The 23433-nt window shown below is 46.8% G+C and overlaps 1 protein-coding gene across 5 annotated transcripts; it reads right to left on the bottom strand.

The window, feature by feature from the left end:
* Nucleotide 1: 1 nt before the first annotated feature.
* DGKA (diacylglycerol kinase alpha) lies at nt 2-21863 on the bottom strand. Of its 5 annotated transcripts, none has more exons than XM_045464482.1 (24): nt 21677-21863; nt 16147-16288; nt 15659-15732; nt 15194-15326; nt 14872-14946; nt 14359-14408; nt 13921-13995; nt 13603-13722; nt 13376-13490; nt 12590-12678; nt 12333-12452; nt 12033-12131; nt 11739-11822; nt 11447-11520; nt 11212-11286; nt 10505-10590; nt 10324-10413; nt 2847-3007; nt 2532-2596; nt 1721-1811; nt 1232-1430; nt 1001-1121; nt 746-806; nt 2-472 (listed from the first exon to the last, which is right to left on the bottom strand). In XM_045464482.1, the coding sequence occupies exons 2-24, from the start codon at nt 16208-16210 to the stop codon at nt 389-391; spliced, it is 2205 nt and encodes a 734-aa protein (XP_045320438.1). In that variant the 5' UTR covers nt 16211-16288; nt 21677-21863; the 3' UTR covers nt 2-388. The 5 variants fall into 5 exon arrangements, with proteins under 5 accessions (XP_045320438.1, XP_045320439.1, XP_045320440.1 ...); XM_045464483.1 differs by lacking the exon at nt 21677-21863 and adding an exon at nt 20851-20954; XM_045464484.1 differs by lacking the exon at nt 21677-21863 and adding an exon at nt 19024-19256.
* Nucleotides 21864-23433: the final 1570 nt, after the last annotated feature.

Genomic DNA, 23433 nt, shown 5'->3' with positions numbered 1-23433 from the left:
GTGCTGTTTTATGTTCTTGCTTCTGGGAGAATCTATATCATTTACAGAGTGGAGGTATACAGAAAGGAGGTGTACCATTTACTTAACAGATATCCCAGTGGGGGAAAAAAGTCATTTTATTTAGATGAGGCACTTTCAATGTATGTGTTTGTGGTGGTGGTGGTGGGGTGTGTGTGTGTGTGTGTGTGTGTGTGTGTGTGTGTGTGTGTGTGGATGCACATGTGCATGGCGAATAGTGGAAGTGGTGCAGGATAATAAATATTTTGAGGGTGAAGGAACACTCTCCTGAGCTGGCAGGAGGGTGTGGCAGCAATGTACAGAGCCTAGGAGTAGAGTCCAGGGATGAAGAGGTGGGTTCAAGGCTGGCTTGGAGGCTGAGGTGTCCCCTTCAGCACAAGAAGCCAAAGAAATTGGAGGAGCGAGGGGGTGGGCCCACAAGCATGGGCATCTGGTTCTTGTGAGTGATCTTGATCTGGAAGGGAAGGGGGCATGTTCAGAGGTAGGACCTGGTTCTTTGGGGCTGGAGCAGTAGAGATTTTGGGGAAAATCTATGGAGTTCAGAGGGGTTACCAGGGTCCTAGAGAGGCCATGGCAGGAAGGCGAGGGGCTAAGAAATCAGGATTTGGGAGGAATGGTTCACAGGGGAACTTCAGACATTGGGAAAGGGTAGAGAAGCGATGGAATGGAGATTTAGGATCCATGAAGCCTGAGGGTTCAATTCTGAGCAGGCATAGGTAATACTCACTGTACAGGGTGTCTGCATCCAGGGTTCTCCATCAATTTGCATGGGAAGGGTTTTTGTGGTGCTGTGGGAGGCCAAGGCAGATTGGTGGAGATTTCTTTACCAACTGAATACCAAAACTCTTTCTTGGCTTGGTTTTGAGACCCTTTGTTACTGAGGAAAATCTCCTAGTACAGCTCCTCCCTACCATCCCCATGACCCTTCTGCTCTCCTGGCCCTACTCCTTCCCTCAGAGCCCCTGGCCAGAGTTTTCCTTACTGGAAGGTGATTTCAGAGCACTTGGCCAGCCGATGTCCAGCATTCTTGAGCTTGGTATAAATCTGGCCCATCTCAATTGCACCCTCCAGCCCTACCACTTCCAGCCGCTTGTCACTTAGGTCTGGAGGTGGGAAGCAAGGAGATAAGGTTTGCAGAAGCAGGGTGCCTCCAAAGGGAGCCACACCTTCCCCTGGGTCCTGCCCACTCAGTTCCCAAGGCTGCTCCTCTCACCTGGTACACAGGTTTTCAGGATATCAGGGTCGGTGATGACTTTAGCTGCAGCGCCCAAGGCCTGGTTGATCCCATGGATATCTCCATGGGGTTTCTTCGTATCACCCCAGAGATTGGAACCACCATGCATGCTAGGGATGTTCAGCACTGCGATGCCTTCTAGGGACAGGTTGCTCAGATCCAGTGGTTTCCCACAGATCTGAGAAGGGGGAGAGCACAAATCATGGCATAATCATGGATGTGAGCCCTCCCTCCACCAGATGACAAACTGCGAAGGCCAGGAGTTGGAGGTTTACAAAGGGTGGCAGGAAATAGGCACCACCATGCATGTGCCTGGTGGCACATGCCACCTGGGAAATCGGGATTGGACAGCTGGGAGGTCAAAGTACATGTTCAAGAATAGGGGAAGTTTCTGAAGGTTCCTGTGGAGGGGGAAACAAAGTTATAAGAAGCTGAAAAGCATGTAGGATCGGGTCTCATCACACCTACCTCAACTGTTAAAGACTCCTCCAGCCTTTTGCATGTTGAGAAGATGGATTCAGAAGTGGCGAATTCGAAATACCATAGCTTGTTCTTCATTCTGTATCAGACCCAAAAGAAGGCCCAATAGGGAAAGGACAAGTTACACAAGTGTTGGCAGAAGAAGGCTAAGAGACAGGGAAAGACATCAACCTCTCAGGGAAAGGATGGCCTTGGTTGAGCAGCTTCCTAGAGGTGCCACTGCCTATCTAAGTGCTCTGAGTCAAACTTGGCCAGGAGTGCCCAAGTGGTTCAGTCAATTAAGCATCCTATTTTGGCTCAGGTCATGATCTTGTGGTCCGTGAGTTTGAGCCTCACATCAGCCTCTGTGCTGACAGCTCAGAGCCTGGAGCCTGCTTCGGATTCTGTGTCTCCCTCTCTCTCTGCCCCTCCCCAACTTGCACTCTGTCTGTCTGTCTCTCTCTCTCAAAAATAAATAAACACTAAAAAATAAATTAAAAAAAAAAAAACAAAACATGGAGTGCCTGGGTGGCTCAGGTGGTTAAGAGTCTGACTTTGGCTCAGGTCATGATCTTACAGTTTTCGAGTTGGAGCCCCACGTGGGGCTCTAAGTTAGGCTCTATGCTGAGAGCTCAGAGCCTAGAACTTGCTTCAGATTCTGTGTCTCCCTCTGTTTCTCTCCCCCTCTCCTCCCTCACGCTGTCTCTCTCCTTCAAAAATAAATAAACATTAAAAAAATTAAAAACAAAAAAACAAAAAACTTGGTCATAACCTGGTCCCTGCCACTGTGGATGTCCACACCCACCCCCCTTTCCCTTACCTGCTGTTGAACTTCTCAGGATATTTCTCTCGCATGATGTGGAATCGGTGAGCAATAGAGGCATCCTGGGGGGAGTTCAGGGCATGTAAGATCAGAGGCCTGCCTCTTCTCTCAGCACAGAATACTCTCTTTAACTTCCCCATTTGGCAGTAGTATGTCCCATGTTCTTTTCTTGCAGCTCACACCACTGTACCCCACCCCTCATTTCCCTGTGTCACAGCCCCTTTAACTTCTACCTTCTCTTTCTAACTAGCTCTAGCCTTTCCCTTCTTAACCCCTACTTCCTCCCTAGCCCCCACACCCCACTCCACTGACCACACCAATGGAGAAGTAGTTATTGATGATTTGAAAGGGGACTGGGTCACTCTTTTCTTCAGTTTGTTGAGGTATCACCTCCACGGACCACCGATCCATATGTACCACCTTACTCATCTCTAAATCCTTGAGGATCTTCCCCAAATTCTGTCCCTCATATCCTAAGGATGGGGAAGAAGATAGGTTAGTACTGAGCCCTGGGTCTCAGAGGGCCCTCTTCTTAGCTCCCAGCCCCACAACTTCCCAGAGATCCTCTGCCCTGGTTCTGCAGACCCTCCTAGCTCTAGCCAGTGAAGAGGCAGGGTGCTTGATCAGAGCTCCCATGGGCCATTCTCTCTCTTTTTCTTTTTGTGTAAGCTCTGCACCCAATGTGGGGCTCAAACTCATGACCCTGAGACCAAGAGACGCATGCTCTATCGGCTGATCCAGCCAGATACCCCTCCCATGGACCAATCAGCCCCTTGCTGGCCCTTTTCTCCACACTGTCATGGAGAGTGAATCTTGCCAATGTATATATGCATCTAACAATAACATCAAATTAGGGGTGCCTGGGTGGCTCAGTCAGTTAAGCATCTGACTTTGGCTCAGGTCATGATCTCACCATTTGTGAGTTTGAGTCCCATGTCAGGCTATGTGCTGACAGCTCAGAGCCTGGAGCCTGCTTTGGATTTTGTGTCTCCCTGTCTCTCTGCTTCTCCCCTGCTTATGCTCTGTCTCTCTCTCTCTCTCTCAAAAATAAATAAACATTAAAAAACAACAACAAAAAAAGCAATAACACCAAATTCATCTGAAAGATTAATATAACAGCCAAGAAAATACAAACTTCTGGGGCTCCTGGGTGGCTCAGTCAGTTAGGTGTCCAACTTCAGCTCAGGTCATGATCTCATGGTTTGTGAGTTCGAGCCCCATGTCAGGCTCTTTGCTGACAGCTCAGAGTCTGGAGCCTGCTTTGGACTCTGTGTCTCCCTCTCCCTCTGCCTCTCCCCCACTTGTACTCTGTCTCTGTCTCTCTGTCTTTCTCTCTCTCAAAAATAAAGAAAATGTAAAAAAAAAAAAATTAAAAAAAGGAAATATAAACTGCTGAAAAAGATGAGTGATGAATAAGGATTCTCTTTCTCTTTCTCATGCTTCCTTTCCCTATTCTACCAGAGAGAACACAATATGAAGCAGTGGTATTTAAACACTGTGATACTGACACAGTGAATAGAATAAAAAGTTCAATACTAAAGAACAGAGTGTCCAGAAATAGACTCAAGTATATAAGTGAATTTAGTATATGATGACATTTCAAAGACATGGGAGAAAAGATAGACTATTCAATAAAAAAAGGTGCTGGATTGGGGCACCTGAGTGGCTCAGTCATTTGGTCATCCAACTCTTGATTTCGGCTCAGGTCATGATCTTACGGTCATGGGGTCAAGCCCTGCCTCATGCTCTGCACTGAGCTCACGCAGAGCCTGCTTGGGATTCTCTCTTTCCCTCTGCCCCTCTCCCCTGCTCTCTCTCTCTCTCTCTCTCTCTCTCTCTAAGATTAAAAAAAATAAGGTGCTGGATGTAGATGTCACTCTTTACACCAAAATTAATTCAAGATGGGTCAAAGAATTTATTTAAAAAATTTTTTTTAATGTTTATGTATTTTTGAGAGAGAGAGAAAGAATGTAAGCAGAGCAGGGACAGAGAGAACGAGTGACACAGAATTTGAAGCAGGCATCAGGCTCTGAGCTGTTAGTGCAGAGCCCATGGGCTCGAACTCACCAACTGTGAGATCATGACCTGAGCCGAAGTCAGATGCTCAACCGACTGAATAACCCAGGTGCCCCAAGACAGGTCAAAGAATTTAAATGTAAAAAACAATGCCTGGGTGGCTCAGTTGGTTGAGCGTCCCACTTCAGGTCATGACAGCTCCAAGTCTGGAGTCTGCTTCAGATTCTGTATCTCCCTCTCTCTCTGCCCCTCACCTGCTTGCACTCTGTCTCTCAAAAATGCATAAACATGAAAAAAAATTTAAATGTAAAAAAATGAAGCCGAATTTGTTCTAGCAGAAAACATGAGTGAATGTTTTTGTCCTCTTTGAGTGGAAAAGTCCTTTCTAAAGCATAATACAAAACAGGGAGCCAAAAAAGTCGAAGACTGATAAATTATATTAAAATTTAAAACTTCTGTATGGTTAAATAAACACACACCGAAAAAAAGATACAAACTGGGGAAAAATATCTACAGCACATATAACAGACTAACTTCCCCAACATTCAAAAAAATACTTATAAATCACTAAATCTAAAAAGTTAGTAGAATATGGGCAAATAACACAAATAAGCCAATCACAGAAGAAATACAAATGACCAATATGCACATTAAAGACACTCAGTATTGCTAATACTTAAAAGAAATGTAAATTAAAACAATTAGTTAACTCTTGTTGCCTATCAAATTGACAAAATGTATAGAGACTGAGAACACCAAGTGTTAATGATTATGAATAAGCCAGCACTCTTATTTGCTGTTAGTTGGAGTATAAATTGATCTTTATTTTTGGAAGGCAATTTGGCAATTTTTATCCAAATGTTATCCAATTTTATGAAAATACTTTGATGCAGCAATTTCACTTTTAGGATTTCTCTTATAGAAACAAATACACATGTGAACAGAGATGTGTGTACAAGGGTGTTTGCTGAGGTACTGTCTAAGACAGCACAAAATTGGAAACAATCTAAATGTCCTTCAGCAGGGGAAGGTTATATAAATTTTGGCAAATTCATGCCAAGAAATAATGTGTAGCCATTGAATATAAAATGTGGGGCGCCTGGGTGGCGCAGTCGGTTAAGCGTCCGACTTCAGCCAGGTCACAATCTCACGGGGTCCGTGAGTTCGAGCCCCGCGTCAGGCTCTAGGCTGATGGCTCAGAGCCTGGAGCCTGTTTCCGATTCTGTGTCTCCCTCTCTCTCTGCCCCTCCCCCGTTCATGCTCTGTCTCTCTCTGTCCCAAAAATAAATAAACGTTGAAAAAAAAAATGTAATCTGTGTGTACTAACATGGAAAGATCCCAAGACATATTATTTAATGAAAAAATATAATGAAAACATAATGAAAAAATTATGTTTGTTTAAAAGTTGTGTGTGTATGTGTGTATGTGCGTGTGTATGCATGCATGTAAAAACAGGAAAATGAGTGCAAGAAAAGAAACAGTGGTTATCTCTGGGGAGGCACATGGAATTTGGTGGGGAGTAGGGGGAGGAGACCTATATGTGAAAACACACATTTTACTTTTTTTTTTTTTTTTAAATGTTTTTATTTATTTTTGAGACAGAGAGAGACAGAGCATGAACGGGGGAGGGTCAGAGAGAGAGGGAGACACAGAATCGGAAGCAGGCTCCAGGCTCTGAGCCATCAGCCCAGAGCCTGACGCGGGGCTCGAACTCACGGGCCGCGAGATCGTGACCTGGCTGAAGTCGGAGGCTTAACCGTCTGCGCCACCCAGGCGCCCCCACATTTTACTTTTAAAGTCTTTTACAATGAGAATGTACTGATATATTATTTGTGTAACTTTTATTTTTTTTTTTTAGTGTTTATATATTTATTTTTGAAAGAAAGAGAGAAAAGCAGAGAGAGAGGGAGACAGAGAATCCCAAGCAGGCTCTGCACTGTCAGCTCACAGCCCCATGCGGGGCTTGAACTCACAAACTGTGAGATCATGACCTAAATTGAAATCAAGGGTCTAATGCTTAACTGACTAAGACACCCAGGTGACCCTCATTTGTGTAAGTTTTAAAAAGAAAATAACTAGTAAAATGTAAAATGTTCATACTCTTTGAGCTGGCAATTCTACTTCTAGAAATATTTCCTAGAGAAATGGAATGCTACTCTGTAATAAAAAGAGTGAGGTAAACCTGACTATATTGAAATATAAGGATAACCACGATGAATGGTTTAGTTAAAACAAAGAAGAAAAACATCATCAATAGAAAGATCTTTTTAAGTACATAGGAGTATGTCTGGAAAGAAAAACATGGAAGAATAGATTCCAAAACTTTAGGAAGTAGATTACAGGGAACTTTCTTGGCATGTATATCTGAAATATTTGAATTGTTTTTTTTACCACAATCATGTATTATTTTTGTAATCAGGGGAAAAAAAGATTAAAAAAAGTAAGTATCCACTTCCTCACATTCCACTGATAGTTCAGTTCACTGTAATTTGCCTTTCCCGATGCCACCCTGCTGAAACTGTTTTGGCAAAGATTGCCAATAATTCCTGCCAAAACCAACAGTATATCTTTAGTTCTCATTTTTAACTCATGAAACTCCTCACTTGGCCTCTAAAATACCATTCTCTAAGCTACAGAGGACCCTCTCTGACTGTTTCTTCTTAGTGTCTGTGGCAGGCAGAATAATGGTCCCTCAAATATGTCTGAATCCTTTTTCTTTTTTAAAGATTTTATGTATGTATATATGTATGAACATATATATGTATGTATGTAGTTGCTACACCCAATGTGGGGCTTAAAACTACAACCCTGAGATCAAAGTTGCATGCTTTACTGACTGGGCCAGCCAGGCGCCCCAAAGATGTCCACATTCTAATCTCTGGAATCTGTGAACATGTTGCCTTACAAAGCAAAAGAGACTTTGCCAATGGGATTAAATTAAGTTTTTTGTTGTTGTTGTTGTTGTTGTTGTTGTTTTTTAAGTAAGCTCTGCACCCAACATGGGGCTTAAACTCATGACCTGGAGATCAAGATTTGCATGCTGTACCAACTGAACCACCCAGGTGCCCCTAAATTAAGGATTTTTAAATGGGGGAGATTATCCTCGATTATCTGGGCAAGACCAATATAATCACAGGGGTCCTTCTAAGTGAAAGAGGAAGGCGAGAAAGAAGACTCATGGAAAGGGATGTGACAATGGAAGCAGAGGTTGGAGTGATAACGTTGCTGGTTGGAAGCTGGGCCATGAACCCAGGAATACAGGCAGCTTCTAGAAACTGGAAAAGTCAAGGCAAAGAATTCTCTCCTAGAGCTTCTAGAAAAAACACAACCTTTGCCAATCAATACCTTGATTCTAGTGCGGTGGGACCTATTTGGATTTCTGACCTCCAGAACTGTAAGATGATAAACCTGTGTTGTTTTAAGCCACTGCTCATGGTGATTTGTTGCAGCAACAATAGTACATGAACACAGACTTCTTTAAGTTAAGCATCTTCCTCTGCTTAACTGTTAAATAGGATGTTTTACTAGGGTGTTCCATCCTTGTCCATCTTCTCTTTTCCCCTCTTTCCTCAGGTAACTCATCTACTCTCAGGATGTCAGTTACCTCCTAGAAACAGATGATTCTCAAATGTGTATCTTCCTAACATCTGTTTGTAACTACCCACCACACATCTCCATCTCCTCCACATGCTCCACTGACACCTCAAGTTAACGTGCCCAAACTGAATTGATCTTCCTTAAACTGGTCCTCCTCCTGTATTCTCTATGTTAAATGGCATCCCACGTGCTCAGTTCACAAACCTAGAAAATGTCCTAAGACTCCTCCACAACCCATTAGTTACAAGTACTGTGGTTTCTACCTCACGAACTGCACTGCTGTTGCCTTTGCTTTGGTGTTCAGCATCTCCTGACCAGACTATTGCAATGTAGGTAATTTTCTATCCTGATTCCTTCCTCCAATCCATCCTCCACAGAGCTCCCACTGTGGTACTTCTTTCATCTCTTCTTCTTCGAGTCTTATGATTTTTTTCAATATCAACACAAATTTTCATTAGTGTGGTATTTATATCATTATTTCATGATTTAGATTGAATTGGCAGAAACTTCTATGAGAGTCTCATTTGCAGAACGCACAGTGAAGACCCCAAATATACAATTTCAGAGGGTCTAATATTGTAAGTAAAACCAAAGTTAGATATTGAAGATTTAAAAACTGGCTTGGGGTGCCTGGCTGGCTCAGGTGGTAGAGCGTGCAACTCTTTGTCTCGGGGTTGTAAGTTTCAGCTCTACATTGGGTGTAGAGATTGCTTAAAAATACAATCTTTAAACATAAAATAAAATAAAATATAAAATAAAATAAAAACTGGCTCCCAAAGGTGGTCATATAGTTTATATACAAGATTTAGATTATTATATACACTCAGAGAGGGGCGTCTGGCTGGCTCAGTTAGAGGGCATGCAACTCTTGGTCACGGGGTTGTGAGTTTGAGCCCCACGTTGGGTGTAGAGATTGCTTAAATAGATAAAACTTTAAAAAATAGAAATGTAAAAAACAGTATGCACTCAGAGATATTTTTACATTCTGAAATAATATTTTATATACACAGGAATTTTTATTATATAGAGAGAATGTAATTTATAGATATACCTATTTTCTCTTTGAGTTACATTTTTCATGAGTTCAAGTGTTCCCCATGGTTCAGGGTTTGCACATTCAAATGCCTCAGTGGCTAGAAAGGTAAAGTGAATGAGTGAATAGCAGGGAGCTAAAAAGTGGTGAACTGAAGAACATATGACCTACTCCTCAGAAATAACCAAAGTTTAAAAAATTTAACACACTTCCAGGCAAGCTATGTAAAACAATATTAATCGTTTCTGTAGGCCGTCTGCTCTCAGTCTCTGGCAGGGTAAAATTAAAAACTTCTCAGCACAGCATTCATGACCCTCCATAATCTGCACCCTATTCAACTCAGTCTTTCCCTTCCCCATTCCCCACCTTGCACTGCATGTCCCAGTCATAATCAATGACTCACACTTTCCCTGACGGAGGCACTACCATGCTTTTTGGTGGCTCTTCTGGTCTTACACAACTCCTTCCACCTAGAAAGCCTTTCACTGTCCTTAGCAGTCCCCTATTCCAGAATCTTCTGCATGATCTCAGAGCTGGACTCTGAATCCAATAGCCTCAAACCAAGACACCTCAAACTCAACCTGTCCCACCCTGGCCTCTTTATCTACCAATATCATCCCTCAAACTCTTTCTGTTTGAACGGAAAAAGAGACTAGAAATCAAAGACTATATTTAAGAGACTGTTGCAATTGACTTGGGAAGAAATGATTATGAATGAACGAATGACCTCTGATTAATTGGTTGATTGATTGAATGAATCATGGCCAAGTTCCCTGCTAGCTCCATCACTAAGCATCTGACTTAGCTCTTATACAATCTTTCTTATTCCCACATTGTCCTCCCCTACCTCCATATTCCTTGATTCTCTGAGTCCTAAAAGTTGGTTGGGAGAAACAGAAGGATATTTTTAGGTACACAGGGAAGGGGACTGTCACCCCTGACCCCTCTAGGTTCAGACTGTGGTCCTTGCTTCTTCCCAAGCTTTCTTCCCTTGGGACAATCCACTTTGGTAACATCCCATCTGTGCCTCTCTTCTTCCCCAACGCTCTTTCTACAACAGATGCCTAGACACCTTAGCCATGTGCTTTTTTCTTCCTACCCAACTCCCCCTAATTCCCGGGAAAACAATTTCTAATCACTTACCTCCTCCCCATCTTAGGCAACGAGCCAGATCATTTCCAGTGCCCAGGGGCAACACGGCAACAGGGGGCACAACTGGTAAGTTGGCTTTGTCTAGGGAGGCAGGTCAGGAGATGGATGGAGGGAGTTAGCTCTAGAAGGCCAATGCCCCGGTACCCTTCCCAGAGCCTCTCCCTGCACTGACCTATGGTCTCTAGAATCCAGCCTACTGTGCCATCTCCACCACACACCAAAATCCGGTAACCAGGAACATCTCTGAAGAATCTGAGCCTGAGATAAAAAGTAAGAGAGAAGATGAGGAAGGACAATAGGACCGAGGCTACCAACTCCTGGATGGGCAGATTACTTCTTATCTTTCATTCCTTATGACCCCCTTTCCCTTTGTCAAAAGACTTCTTTCTATTAAGGGCAGAGAAAAAATACAATGGGGAAAGTTATAGACACTCCCCAGTGGTTAGGGAGAAACTGGTATCTATTTTGTTTTTAACATTTATTAATGTTTATTTATTTTGAGAGAGAGATAGAGAGCAAGCCGGGGAGGAGCAGAGAGAGAGGGAGACAGAGAATCTCAAGTAGGCTCTGTTGCTGTCAGCACAAAGCCCAACATGGGGCTCAAACCCATGAACTGTGAGATCATGACCTGAGCTGAAACCAAGAGTTGGAGGCTTAACCTACTGAGCCACCTTTATGTTTTGAGAGCAGAGCAAAGATGAACCAGGGAAGTCAGAGATGGGGGATACCCAGTGATGCTAATAAAGGCAGCATTCTGAATTCTGGTTTCTTGAGGTCCCCTAGCCCTGCCCTTCCAACATGTACTCTTTTCTGCTCTCCCCCAACATACACAAGCAGACACATAGAAACACTGTGATATAGCCCCTAACCTATACTCACCCTGGCTCAGGACCATCTTTTAGGAGGTTGAACACCTGTCGAGGGTTTAGTAGATACTGGAATTTCCAAAGCACTCTGTGTGAGGGAAAAAGGAAAGTTCAAGGCGGGGGATGGATATTCTGTACTCTACCCTTTTGATGTCCTCCTCAAGTACATCCTCTCCATATACACAGAATTCCCAACCTCTGTCGGTCCTCCTTCCCCATCTTAGAAGACCCAGTATATCTCTTCTCACCTCTCCCCCTGCTTCCCGCCACTCTTAGGGTTGACAAAGACCAGAAGTGGGTGGGTGTTAGAAACAGGGTCAATCTGAATTTGGGGAAAAAAACAAAGATAAGGAAAACAGGATTTTGTCAGAGTTAAGATAGACCCTGGAGACAGGGGCAGAAGGCTGACATTCCCCCACGATGCTTCCCCCTCCCCTACCACGGTGGGGCTTCTGGAGAACAGGCACCATTCCCCAGGTTTCCCACTTAATTTCCTCCCATGAGGGCTCCAGCCAAGAAAAACCCACCCCCAACATGTACCCGCAGAGCCTCAAAGGTGCTCAAACTTAAATCATCTGTGGTCTTCTGGCTTGCTTTGTTAATTTTACGCTCCTGTCCAGAGGCCTAGAAAGGGAGGGAAGCAAAGGGAAGGAAAACTGGATTGTGTGTGAATCCCTAAACAGATGAGAGTCTGACTTGAATCCTAAAAGGTATAGGCTCTCTGCTCTAAACGGCATGGTGTGTGTGTGGGGGGGGGGGGGGGGGGCAGGGGGAGGGCTTAAATCAGGGAAGCACCCTTCCTGCCCCCTCCTAGGCACTGCCCAAGGGTCTCACCAGGACGCTGGGATAGATGGAAGATGGAGGCAGGATGTGATCCCGGAGCAGCCCACAGTCACATTCATGACCCATGGTTTGCAGGCAGTCATCATGAATCTGAAAGACAAGGTGGGCATGCAGACATCATGGAGAGAACCCCAACACCTCTCAACTTGAGGGCCTAGTGCTGGAAAGAGAGCCCTTGGGAGCAAGGGCAACGGTGGCTGCCAGGAAGATGCAGTCAGGGAGGCCAGTGCAGAGAGGGCAGTTTAGGAAGGGGCCCCAAGGCATAGGCTGGAGGACAGCTCCCAAACTGACCTCTAGGTGGCACCACACACAATGCAGTCCGACCAGACTGTGGTAAATGCGGATCTTTTTCTGACAGCGGTCACATCGGCCAGACTCACAGCCTCCTCTCACCCACACATGTGATTGGACCTTGGGGAGAAAGGCAATCCCTTGTCTGAGAGAGTCTGAGCAGAGACTAGTGGAAGGGCTTGAGGGCAGCAAGTGGCCAAGGCCTAGGGCAAGGGCCAGGATGCAGGTGGTAATGGGGTGGTTATGGGATCACTCACACCAATGTCCTTCCGGGACTTGGCATAGGTGCTGACTTCACAAGGCAAGGCCTTCATGGCACACTGGTCATGAACGACGTACTTACAGACTGGGCAAGAAGGAAGAAGGTCAGAGCCTTAGCTGCAGCCCCTCCCTCTATTTCCTCCTTACCTGGGTGTAAGGGGGGATCATTCACTGAAACAAGACGTATAAGCCCTTGCTGTGAGAGTGTGGTAGAGAATTAAAGTTTGAGGTGGGGGCTCACCTCCAAAACCCGTGCCTTTCTCTCACTCTTCCCCATAAAAAGGCAATTGCTACCACATGCCTACCCCCACTCTTTCCAAATGCCAGGAACTCAGCTGAAAGATGCCAAGGAGGCCCAGATTTAATAATGATAATAATAATAATAATAATAATAATAATAATAATAATAATAGCTAATTTTTACTGTAGACTCAATAATATGTACACGCACCTTGTGAACTACTCTTCATGCATCAACTTATGTAATGCTCACAATTACCTCATTTTTAGTTTAAAACCTCATTTTAAATTGAGGCTTAAAGAAGTTATGTGGCTATGTTGTGCACCTTAAACTAACGTAACATTACGTGTCAACTGTATTTCAAGAAAGAAAGAAAAAGAAGGAAAGAAAGAAAGAAAGAGGAAGTGTATGGCTTTCCCACATAACTAGTCAGTGTCAGAACCCAGGATTCAAACCCAGCTCTCTCTAAGTTCAAAGCACCATGTCCTGCAGATAGCCAGGGTGCCCCTCTGCTCCCACACTCCCAGGCCCCATCACTCACGGTTACAGCTCAACCCCTGTTTGCCAAGACCAATGCTTGACTCGCACAGGTTGCAGTAGACTGGTCGGGGGAACCTCTTGGGTCTCCACATGTGTTGCCCATTGTCCTTCAGAGTCTGGGAGGGCACAACAGATGTAAGGAGTGTCTAAGCCCTTAGAGGGCCAGCCTCTGGCAAACACATCCCAGAGCAGCTATCCTACCCATTCTCACAAGTCTCTCCTACTCACCATCTCCAGACCCAGTAGCACTAGCAGTGGCACGGTGGTGGCCCCAGCCCGGAGCCACTCAGCTAGGGAGACAGAGCCGCTGCCATCATAGTCAATCTCTTTCATCATCTCCTGAAGAATCTGAGCAGAGAATGGAGGGGACTTTTAGTGTGAATGGACTCTCAGATCTGACACCTCTCGGTGCTGCCCCCTAGGCAATCCAGCCCACTGCTATCCTAGCCCAGGGAACCGAGCTGCCTGTCAGAAAAGGGGTAAGGTAGATATAGGACTCACCAGGGAAAAGGCACAAGGAGGGACATTAAGGAAAAACCGCCTTACCGGCCTCAGCTCAGACACATCCCAATCCAGGTATTCAGCTACTCGCATCATCTGTATGATGATTCTGTCCACTTCCTGGGGGCCAAAAGGTAAGAGCCACAGCCATATCCCACCTCCTTACCACCATTCAACTCTTCTCTAGAAATCAGGGTTCCTGGGTTCCACCCCGAGAGCCACCTCTCATTCTCAGGTGTCTCTGCCAAGTAAACGAGTGTCTATGTTTTTTGGTATGTTTGCAAGGCAGCCCCCAATTCATGTCTCTAGCCTCTACTTTTAGGAGGCAGGAGCTGGGGACCCACTCCCAAATTTAGTCCTGGAGGATTTGACTTATCCCTCTAGTTTCCTCTGCTTCTTAAGGATCTTGGAAGAGTTGGGACAGGAGGGCACAGACAAATGCACACATACTCCCTTGGCCAGCATACAGGTCCCCCAACTCACTGAGCTGTCCAGGATCCCATTTCTGTCCGTGTCGTACAGCTTGAAGGTGACTGTGGGGTGTTTTAGGGGGGCCAGGGTCAGTTTGTGAGGGATACCCAAAAAATTAATAACAGAATACAGGAATAATAAAGACATGGGAGAGAACTTTTAGATGAAGAGCCCAGAGCCTGGTGCTGGGACTGAGAAAGGAGACAAAAAGGGAGGGGAAACAGGCCTGGATTCCACTCTTGGTGAATCTAATTGGGGAGACAACACACACCTCCCACAACCCAAGAACACCCCCAGGATACCCACATTAAAACATACAGGACATGGGAACTGGGATAACTATGATAGATGGCATTAGGTATAGGAGTCTGGGGGAACAGAGGAAATGGGTCCATTCTCTGGCCCCATCTTTGTCTGGCCCTGTCAGCCCTTAGGAATCCTGAAAAAATAGGGGAAAGAAGGCTGGAGAACACCTCCTCTTCCCTCTCCTTTCTTCCCCTCTTCCAGTCCAGGATTACAACTCACATTCTAGCTTGTCTTCTGGCCGGCCACCCTCCAGAAGGGAAAAGTAGCAGGAGACATCACTGAGACATACGAGATCTGGTTACAGAAAGTACAGCATTTCTGAGGCTGGGACTCTCTCCACCGTGGCCCTTCTCTTTGCCTTTGTTCCAACTCTTCCCTTTAACTTTCCTCCCTCCAGTTCCCAGACCAGCATGGCTATCCTCTACCTCTCTTCCCCAACCCTGCCCCCAACACGTGACTCAGTTCAACTCTCACCCCAACACTCATACTAATTTCAGTTTTCTTTTGGAAGCCCAGCCCTGTCCCACCTACATGATCATACCATTTTTCACAGTGTCTTCTAAACAGTGACCCGTCTTGAAGGATTCAAACAGTGCCAGACTTAGGTGATTGGGAACATTATCTGCTTCCAGATAGACTTTCAAAAATTGCTGGAATCCCTTGTACCCAATGGCCTATGATGAGAACAAGCATTACCCTAGGAAGTATGCAGGATGGGAGTTGAGGACTGAAGAATTAGAAGTAGTGAGGACAGAGACAGTAAGTTGCAGAGCCAAGAAGCATCCAAGGCAGAAATATAGTTTCTTCTCAAGGCTGAGTATTGAATCAGAATCTCTTGCTTTGTCCTATAGCAATAGCTGTAGTAACAGTGGACACAGGGGTATCTGGAGGGAGGATAGCAAGGGTGGGCCCAGAATAATCACTGGAAATTGGGGATCCCAGTGGGATAACAAAATCAAGGATGGGAGGGGTTGGTCAAGGAGAGGATTTCCCAGATGTCACTCACATCTCCTTGGAGATATTCAGCCATTTCGCCATCCTCAAAGAGCTTTAGGACATCACTGACCTTTTGGGTGGAGTCTAGGGTGTGAAGAGGATGAAAGAAGTGCATTAGTCTGGTTTGGTTCTCCCTGCCCTCTGCCAGAGTCCCACCCAGACATCCAACAGGAAAAAAAGAGTCAAGTAAGATAAAGAAAGAAGAATTCCAAGAAGAAACACAGAAATGCACAGAGAAATACCGCGAGGATAACATTTCAGATGCTCCAGAGCGGTACTTCTCTTTACATATTTTCTCTGAGACTTGGGGCAGGCTGTTAAGGTTCAGAGAAGGTGGGTAGAAAGCTGGGACCGCAGATGTCTCCCCATCTCTCTCTCCCCCCTTTCCCATGCCTATGGCTGGCTTTGGGCTGCTGGGGAAACTCAGGGAAGCAGGGATGTGGAGCAGGGATTCTCTGGGTAAGTCTGCCAAACTTGAGGACTGAGAGGAAGACTCACATTCCATGTACTTCTGCAGCTGGGCAAAATCACTGGGGCTTATTTGGCCCCTCTCCTTGGCCATCTTTCTTTTATTCTGAAGGAGGGCCGCAAAGATGACTTGGTAATACCTCTGCCTGGACCTCTGCTTCCAAGGGTAACTCTGGAGGGAGATGGCAAGAGTATGTGGTGGGAAGAGCCAGCTGTCTTCGTCTTTGCTTCTGTCTGCTCTGTTCATTGTCCACTCCTACTCTTATTTCTGTTCTTTCCTTTTCTCTGAGTCCCTCCCCAGTCTCTTCCTTTCCCCGTGTAGCTCTCCCATGTGTCTGTCTCTCCCTTACAGAGTCTGTCCTATGTCTCTGTTTCTCTGACTCATCTCTGACTCTTTCCCCTCCATTTCTGGATCCTTCTCCAGCTTTCTGATTTCTCCCCCAATCTGTCCCAATCCATCTCCCACTCGCCCCACACACTCATTATCCTCCCCCCACCCTCCCCAACTCCCACTCCTCCACCCCCCCATCACTTTCCCAGTCTAGGTATGTCTCTGTGGGTGTGTCCCTGTCCCTCTCCTGTTTCTACCCTTTCTCCCACCACCCCTAGTCTTTGCAGTCTCTTCCGAGCCCGCTCCCTCTCCCATCTCGCATCCCTCAGTCCCGGCCCTTCTGCCTTTCCGGCCGTTCCCACAGCGGCTGTGGCACGCCTCCCCGGCCACGATCCCATCTTGCTCCGCCTCGGGCCTCGGTCCTCAGCACTAGTCAGCCGCCCACTTCCCGAACCACCCACGCCCTCAACGACCTCTAGCGCTTTTGACGCGCGACACAGAACCAGCTCTGGCCGTGTCCCCAGCCCTGGCCCCGCCTCGCCTGAGTCCCGCAGAGCTCTACTGGGGAAGGGCGGGGACCCCAGGCTGGCGCGCGACTGGAAGGAGGTAGGAGAAGTCTCTGAACATCTATCCGTCTGGCCTCCCAGTTCTAGGAGGGTTGAGCTGAGTGCAGGAGTCTGATTCAGGTTTTTCCTTACACCCTGCTAGATTACCAGTGTTTAGGGAGCCCTAACTTACAGCCTTGGGACCCAGGGACCCTCACGCGGATCATGCTGACCACTGACAACAAGGGCCAAGTCGCAGAGGGCAACTTGGCTTGAAGATTCAATAACAGCAATAACAGTTATATCTTACATTAGTATAGTATAGAACTGTCTAGGAGTCAAGCAAAACTAGGGTTAGTCATATCTGGGTCCCATCCTTAGATCTGATACTGCTGTGTGATTTGGACAAATTATATCTGTAAAATGGGAAGAATGATACCTATCTGTCACAGTTGTGAGTATGAAGTTAAATCCTGTATGAAAAGTACCAGTGTAACACCTGCATATAGAAGGCCTACAAGAAATGGTAGTTCTCACTGCACTAACAATTATAATCAAATCCCATGAAATAAGAAATTACTGGTAGAGCCATTCCACACACGAAGAAACTGGAGTTTGAAGAGGTTGGGACTTCCCAAGGCAGGTGGTAAGTGCAGGAGTCAAAGCTCTACCCCAAGAACCACATGATGGGGCCCCTGCCTCTCCCTGTCCTCCTCTTGTTCTACTCTCCCCTCCACATACTGCCTTCTTCTAATCTCACTGCCCTCCTTTCTGTTCCTTAAGCCAAGTTCTTCCCTGCTCAGGGCCATGAGACTTACTGTTCTCTCTGCCTAGAACATCCTTTCCCTTCTTGGCAGAGCTGACTTCTTTGCCTAAGCTGAAATGTCAGCTTCTTCAAGAGACCTTCCCTGATCATTCTCTCCTAAAGTAGCCCCACTCCTTTGCACAGCACTCTCCTTTGTTCCCTTCATAGTACTTATCGCACACAGAAACTATCTTGCTAATTTATTTGCTTCTTTGTTTACTGTTCACCTTCCACAAGGGCAAGAACTTGTAAATTCCACAAGGGCAGGAACTTGTCAATGTTGTTCACCACTATATCCCCAATACCTTGACCGGCGCTCAGCATGTTGTAGGTGCTCCATATTGGTTGTACAAATAGTAGTGTAAAGTTAGGGAGCCATATGTTGGAAGTGCTAGTCCAAATATGGTTAAATGGGATTCCATAGTGTCCGTCCTGACAGGGGAATATGAAACAATTTGGAACACATTTAGGAGGTGCTTGGTAGATATTTGTTAAATGAACGAATGATGCTAAAAAGCACTTATTGTGGCACTCCATCTAGGGCTTCTGCCTCCCCTTTGCCCACTCATTTAGGGTTAGTTGGGTAAGGCTCAAGGAGGCAGTTAGGGCCTACAAGAATTTCCTTTCTGATGGTGCAAGAATCTTCTCTGCAGCCTCTGCCCTTGGGACATCTCTGCTGTCCCTGTCTATGTAGTATACCATTCCTGTTCTGAGGTTCTCTGGGAACAATAAGAAGGGAGTTCTGGGACACTGATATTCTGGGGAAAAGGACTCCACCCATCTGGCTCTTTTCAATGACTATAATCCAACTTCTATTGCCAACAGATCTAATGAATACATAATAGTGTTAGGGTTAATTGGGCCTGTATGGCTTAATTAGCCTGTCTGATTACCCCTGGGGATTCTTAAATGGCTCCAAGATTCTAGGAAATGAAATCTGAGAGAGAAAGTGACAAGGAGAGAGCAAAGGAGGGACGATGAACAGGAAAGAGGACATGTCTCTCTTTTCACAATGACCCTTCCTACCCCCCCCCCCCCACATCTTACATGTAGTTTTTAGTACAGCTTAAGAGAATGGATGTTTTAATTATACAGGCATGGATTAGAATCCTAGCTCTTGGGTGAGTTATTTCATCTTCCTGAACCTGTTTCCTCATTGGTAAAATGGGTACATAGAGAAATCAGTCACAGCATGGAGATTAAGTAAGATAATACATGCAATATACTTAGCAAACGGCATGGCACAGAAGAAGAACTCAGTAAATGTTAGCTATTCTTGTTGTCGTTGCTGTTATTGTTGTTGTTGTAGTTATATGAGGGTGGTACACAGAGAAACACATCTGGAAATTAGGAAAAATGATGTCTTTGACACAGGAAGGCATAAATTCTAAGGACTCCCAGCAGCAGTGAAGCCCAGTTGTACACTTGCCCTTATTGTGTCATTTCAGGCACAGACATGTAGTATTAGGATACTGCACTTTGCCTTTGGGAGGGTGAGGAGGTGGCGAGAAACTAGACCATCAGGGTCCAAGGATACCTCTGGGCTGGGACCTTGGACATAAGGGCTCCTGGTATCTTTTCAGTTGTCCTCTTGACTTCTCTCACTGAAAGTTTGGCTGCCCCTGTTGCCGAATCGCAATAAACTATAGGATCTTGGACCCTAGAGCTGGAACAAATCCAATTTTGTCCTACCTGCTCCATACTAACCCTGAGGCTATAACCTGGGCTAGTCTAGGCGAATGCCAGGGCTGGGAGGGTGGGGTCGGTCTGCTGCCCGCCTGCCAGCTCTTTGTGACTCACCCTTCCCTTCCCTCCCCTGGCTTCCCTGCCCGCCCCTACCAACCTGGGGTGAGAAAGTAAGTTGACTTGGAGGCAGAGAATCCTAGAACATCTTCAGAGCTGGGAGGTACCAACTCTCACATTTTACAGAGCAAGAAACTGAGGCCCAGTCAGAGAGCCACTCTCGCAGGGACACCCAGACTCTAGACCTCCATTAAATCTCAGTGCCTCTGTTTTCTAGATCTTATTTTAAACAGTAAACACTAAAATTGCTGGTAACCAAGAGGTACATATGATTTCCAAGGCCAGTGCAAACATTTAAAATTTCCTTTTTCACTTCAACATTCATCACTCCCATTTCAAGTCATATAGATTTACCATTACTGAAGAATGAGCTATGTCCCCAGAACATTCAGGCTGATCCAGCAAGGAACCCCAAGCAGCAAGCCCAGGCCTGATTACCTAGACTTCTGAATCCCTTAACCACACCAGGGCCTGCACCCTCCTCCTCTTTCCCAGGACTGACGGACGGTCTATTCTTTCCTGCCCATCCCTGCTACAAGTCAGTGCCCCCTGCCCCCCAAGGAATCATTTGGCTTGAAGTCCCGAATACATACATCTTGCAGATGGGAGTGTTGACTGATTAAGGGGTGGTGTGTGTGTGTGTGTGTGTGTGTGTATGTGCTCGGGAGCCCGCATGTGTCAATGTGTAGTACAGGAGGAAGTTACGATGTTGGCATGGTTGGGGGATGTGGGCTCAAACGTTCTGAGGCTGAGGAGATGCCCAGTAATAATCACATTTCTTCCTCAATGAGGTTAATTTCCCCCGATTTAAAGGTGAAAAGTGGGATTCAGATCCAGGTAGTTTCAGAAACTTCCCGGTGACAGGTGTGGAAAGGACGGGGTGGGAAGTTGGGGACCAGGAGGCCAAACAAGAATCCTTCTGCACCCATGCAGTGTTGTGAAGGTTCCAAAACGGACTTTGCTTCCATTCGGGTCCCCAGGAGCCGAGCTTCACCATCCCTCCGAATGAGCAGGAGGGATGGAGACGGGAAGGTCTGGGGGAGACGCTGCCTGCGGGGCTCTGGCCCATTCTCCCGCTGCCCCCCGAGTCCTGGCGCAAACCCTTCTAGCTACCCGCTCCAGCTGTCAGGCTTCCTCCTTCTCGGCCCAGCAGCCCTACCCCAGCCCGAGCAGCGGCCCCTCCCGCGGCCCCCGCCCCCTCCTGCTCCGGTGGGAGGGAGGGAGGCGCGGGGGGCTCGCGGGGTCTCTACCTTGCCTGCGGAGGGCGCGCGGTGGGAGCTGAAGCGCGGCGCGGGAGCTGGAGCCCGAGCTGGGCTGGAGGGGACGGACCAGGCAGGCGCGGCTGCCGCGAGGCCGCCCCGTTCCTGACGACACAGCTGCCCGCCCCCGACCCCGGCCGGCCCGCCTGCGCCCAATCCCGGCGCCCCCAACTCCGGGAACTCCAGTCTGGAGAGGTCCCTGTTTCCAGCTCGCCAAGCCTGATCTTCCCACCTCCCCAATATCTGTAGGGCTCTGGTCTGCGCCACTTTCTCCACATCCTGCGCTTCTCATCTTCCCGCCTCGGGACAGCTCGGTTTCTGTCCATCTGCCCTTTTTTCTAATCATTCACAGCCTCTCCTCTCATCCCAACCCTGGGAGGCCAAGATAGGGGGCGGGGCCGATGATGGCACAGCTTGCCAGCGGCACACCTAGGCGACGTCTAACCCTCTCCCAGTTGCTGCCATCTGGGGGACTTCCCTTCCCAACTCTTTTCCATCCTCCATTGACCGAGTTCATACTCAAAAGATCCCACAGCAGCAAGCCCAGAGTCCCAGACTCTACATCCTGACACACAAACGCCTCCCTCCTCCCATGGGCTCTGCACTGCTTAACAGTGTTTGAGGCCTACCTTTACCTCTAGTTTCCTCACCTCCCTAAAACCCAAACCCCAGATGGCTCAGACTTGTTTTCCCCAATGTAAGTACACCTCCTTGTCTCAAGACTCACGGCCTTCCCTTAATTCTGGGGTGGTTTAGGTGCAAAGAGAACTCTGGTCTGTGTCCACTCTTTCTCCATGCCCTAACCCTCCCATTTTACCTGCTGGCCCTGGCAGGTGGTGTAGAAGGCCCTGGCCAAACGTAAGGTTGAAAGAAGATCCTTTCAGCAGTTCCTGTCTGGAAACTTCTGAAGTTAAGGCTCTTAGGGCAGCATGGATGATGGTGAGGCTGGTAGTGCAAGGGAGATAGACAGAGGCCTAGGACTAACTGGTAGGAACTGGGGACCCAGGCATCCTGCTCCTTGGCCCCGCCCCAACCCAGGCTAACCCCTCCTAACCCTCATTGAAGTAGGGCACAGTAACAAGGGCTTGATTTCCTGGAATCTTTCCTCTTAACAGCTGGTGGTAGAAGAGAGGGGGAGGGGAAAGCTCTGACTGGAAGCCTGTGCGTGTGTGGTGTATATATGTTGTGTATGTGTGTGTGCGCGCGCGCACACACACACACACAGTATATACATACTTTTGGTGGGGGTTGGAGAGGAGAAGGAATGAATACATGAGGCCCTCTAGTGGAAACAGAGGGATCTAAGCAGTTCTTGCTTGTTTCCAGACAGGCTTGTTGGAAGAGAGTCCTCCATTTTTATCAGAAATATAGCTGCTGAGTAATAGGGTTTGGGAGTACTGTTGCATCTGAAAATCTGAGGGAGATGAAAGGGATTGGAGAAAGTCTGTCTCTCTGCTCCTGTCTCCCAGTCTTAAAAAGACAAGGGGCCTGCCACTCCCCATCCTTTATCCACACCCCCCTTTTTTTTTCAATATTTTTTTTTAACTAATCTCCACACCCAATGTGGGACTTGAATTTACAACCCCAAGACCAAATGTTGCATGCTCCACCCACTGAGCCAGCCAAGCACCCCTATCTTCCCTTCTTATATGACCTCTTTAGTCATAAAGAGTCAAGAGCACTTTTGAAGGCCCATTATGCACCAGGTCCTGTACTTAGTTCTGTAGGACAGCCAAAGACACAGCCCAGCTTAAGGACTGCACCAATGAGTAGCTTGGGGGTGTGTGTGTGTATGTGTGTGTGTGTGTGTGTGTGTGTGTGTGTGTGTGTAAAGCCTTACGACTCTAAGCCATCATAAACAAACAATATAAGAAAGCACAAGTCCCATACTACCTTTTCCAGTTTTCTGCTCCTGGACCCTTCATCTAGAAATTCTGGAATGATACCAAGCCTAAGGCACTCAGCTTTCCTTGCAAATATCACTAGCAGTGATACCATCCTACATATGACCTGTGTTTTTCATTCCATCATCCTCAGTTATGTCCTTGCTTGAAGTTAAATTGTTCCTCTAAAGACCTTTTTTTTTTTTTTTTGAGACTTCAAAGTGGAGCATAGGGTGATCTCTAATAAGGAATAAAGTGAAACCAGTCATACTCTAGGCTTCTTTGTGTCTTCTTTAGGATCTCTACTCCATCATACCTCGTCAGTTATTGGTGGGGATGGGAGGGGAAGAAAGGCCCAGAAACTTCTAAGGAGGAGGCGTATAATGCCTACTGTTCCAGGTGCTCATTTCTTTAACCAACCACATCATAAAAATCAGAAAGAAAGAAACCGCAATGAACAAAGGAAAAGGAAAAAACAACAGCTTTGTTCTCCCCAGGCTCTTCTTTCTCCTCTTCCTTCTCAGGGTGTATGTGTGTGTGTGTGGGGGGGGCACATCCGGGGCCCGGGGCTGGGTCCTAGGCAGGTTTGCTGGGCAGACAACTGAGTTTCACTTCCTGTCAACCCCAGAGCTGAGGCAAGACATCAGGGGGCATGGTGGGGGTTGGGGGGGGGGGGTTGTGCTGGGTAGTC

Source organism: Leopardus geoffroyi, chromosome B4, assembly GCF_018350155.1.
Source record: "Leopardus geoffroyi isolate Oge1 chromosome B4, O.geoffroyi_Oge1_pat1.0, whole genome shotgun sequence".
Taxonomy (NCBI): Eukaryota; Metazoa; Chordata; class Mammalia; order Carnivora; family Felidae; genus Leopardus; species Leopardus geoffroyi.
Note: the sequence above shows the minus strand (reverse complement) of the source record. Positions and strands in the feature narration are given on the sequence as shown.

What these genes read in the sequence shown, in the direction of transcription:
- DGKA (XM_045464481.1), bottom strand. Translation starts at nt 16,845, where the DNA reads ATGGGATCGTGGCCGGGGAGGCGTGCCACAGCCGCTGTGGGAACGGCC. An exon ending in GCCAGAAGACAAGCTAGAAT is followed by an intron (nt 14,409 to 14,871) that starts GTGAGTTGTAAT and finishes AACACCCCACAG; the next exon opens with TCACCTTCAAGCTGTACGAC. An exon ending in ACAGGGGTTGAGCTGTAACC is followed by an intron (nt 12,679 to 13,375) that starts GTGAGTGATGGG and finishes CTTCTTGCCCAG; the next exon opens with TCTGTAAGTACGTCGTTCAT.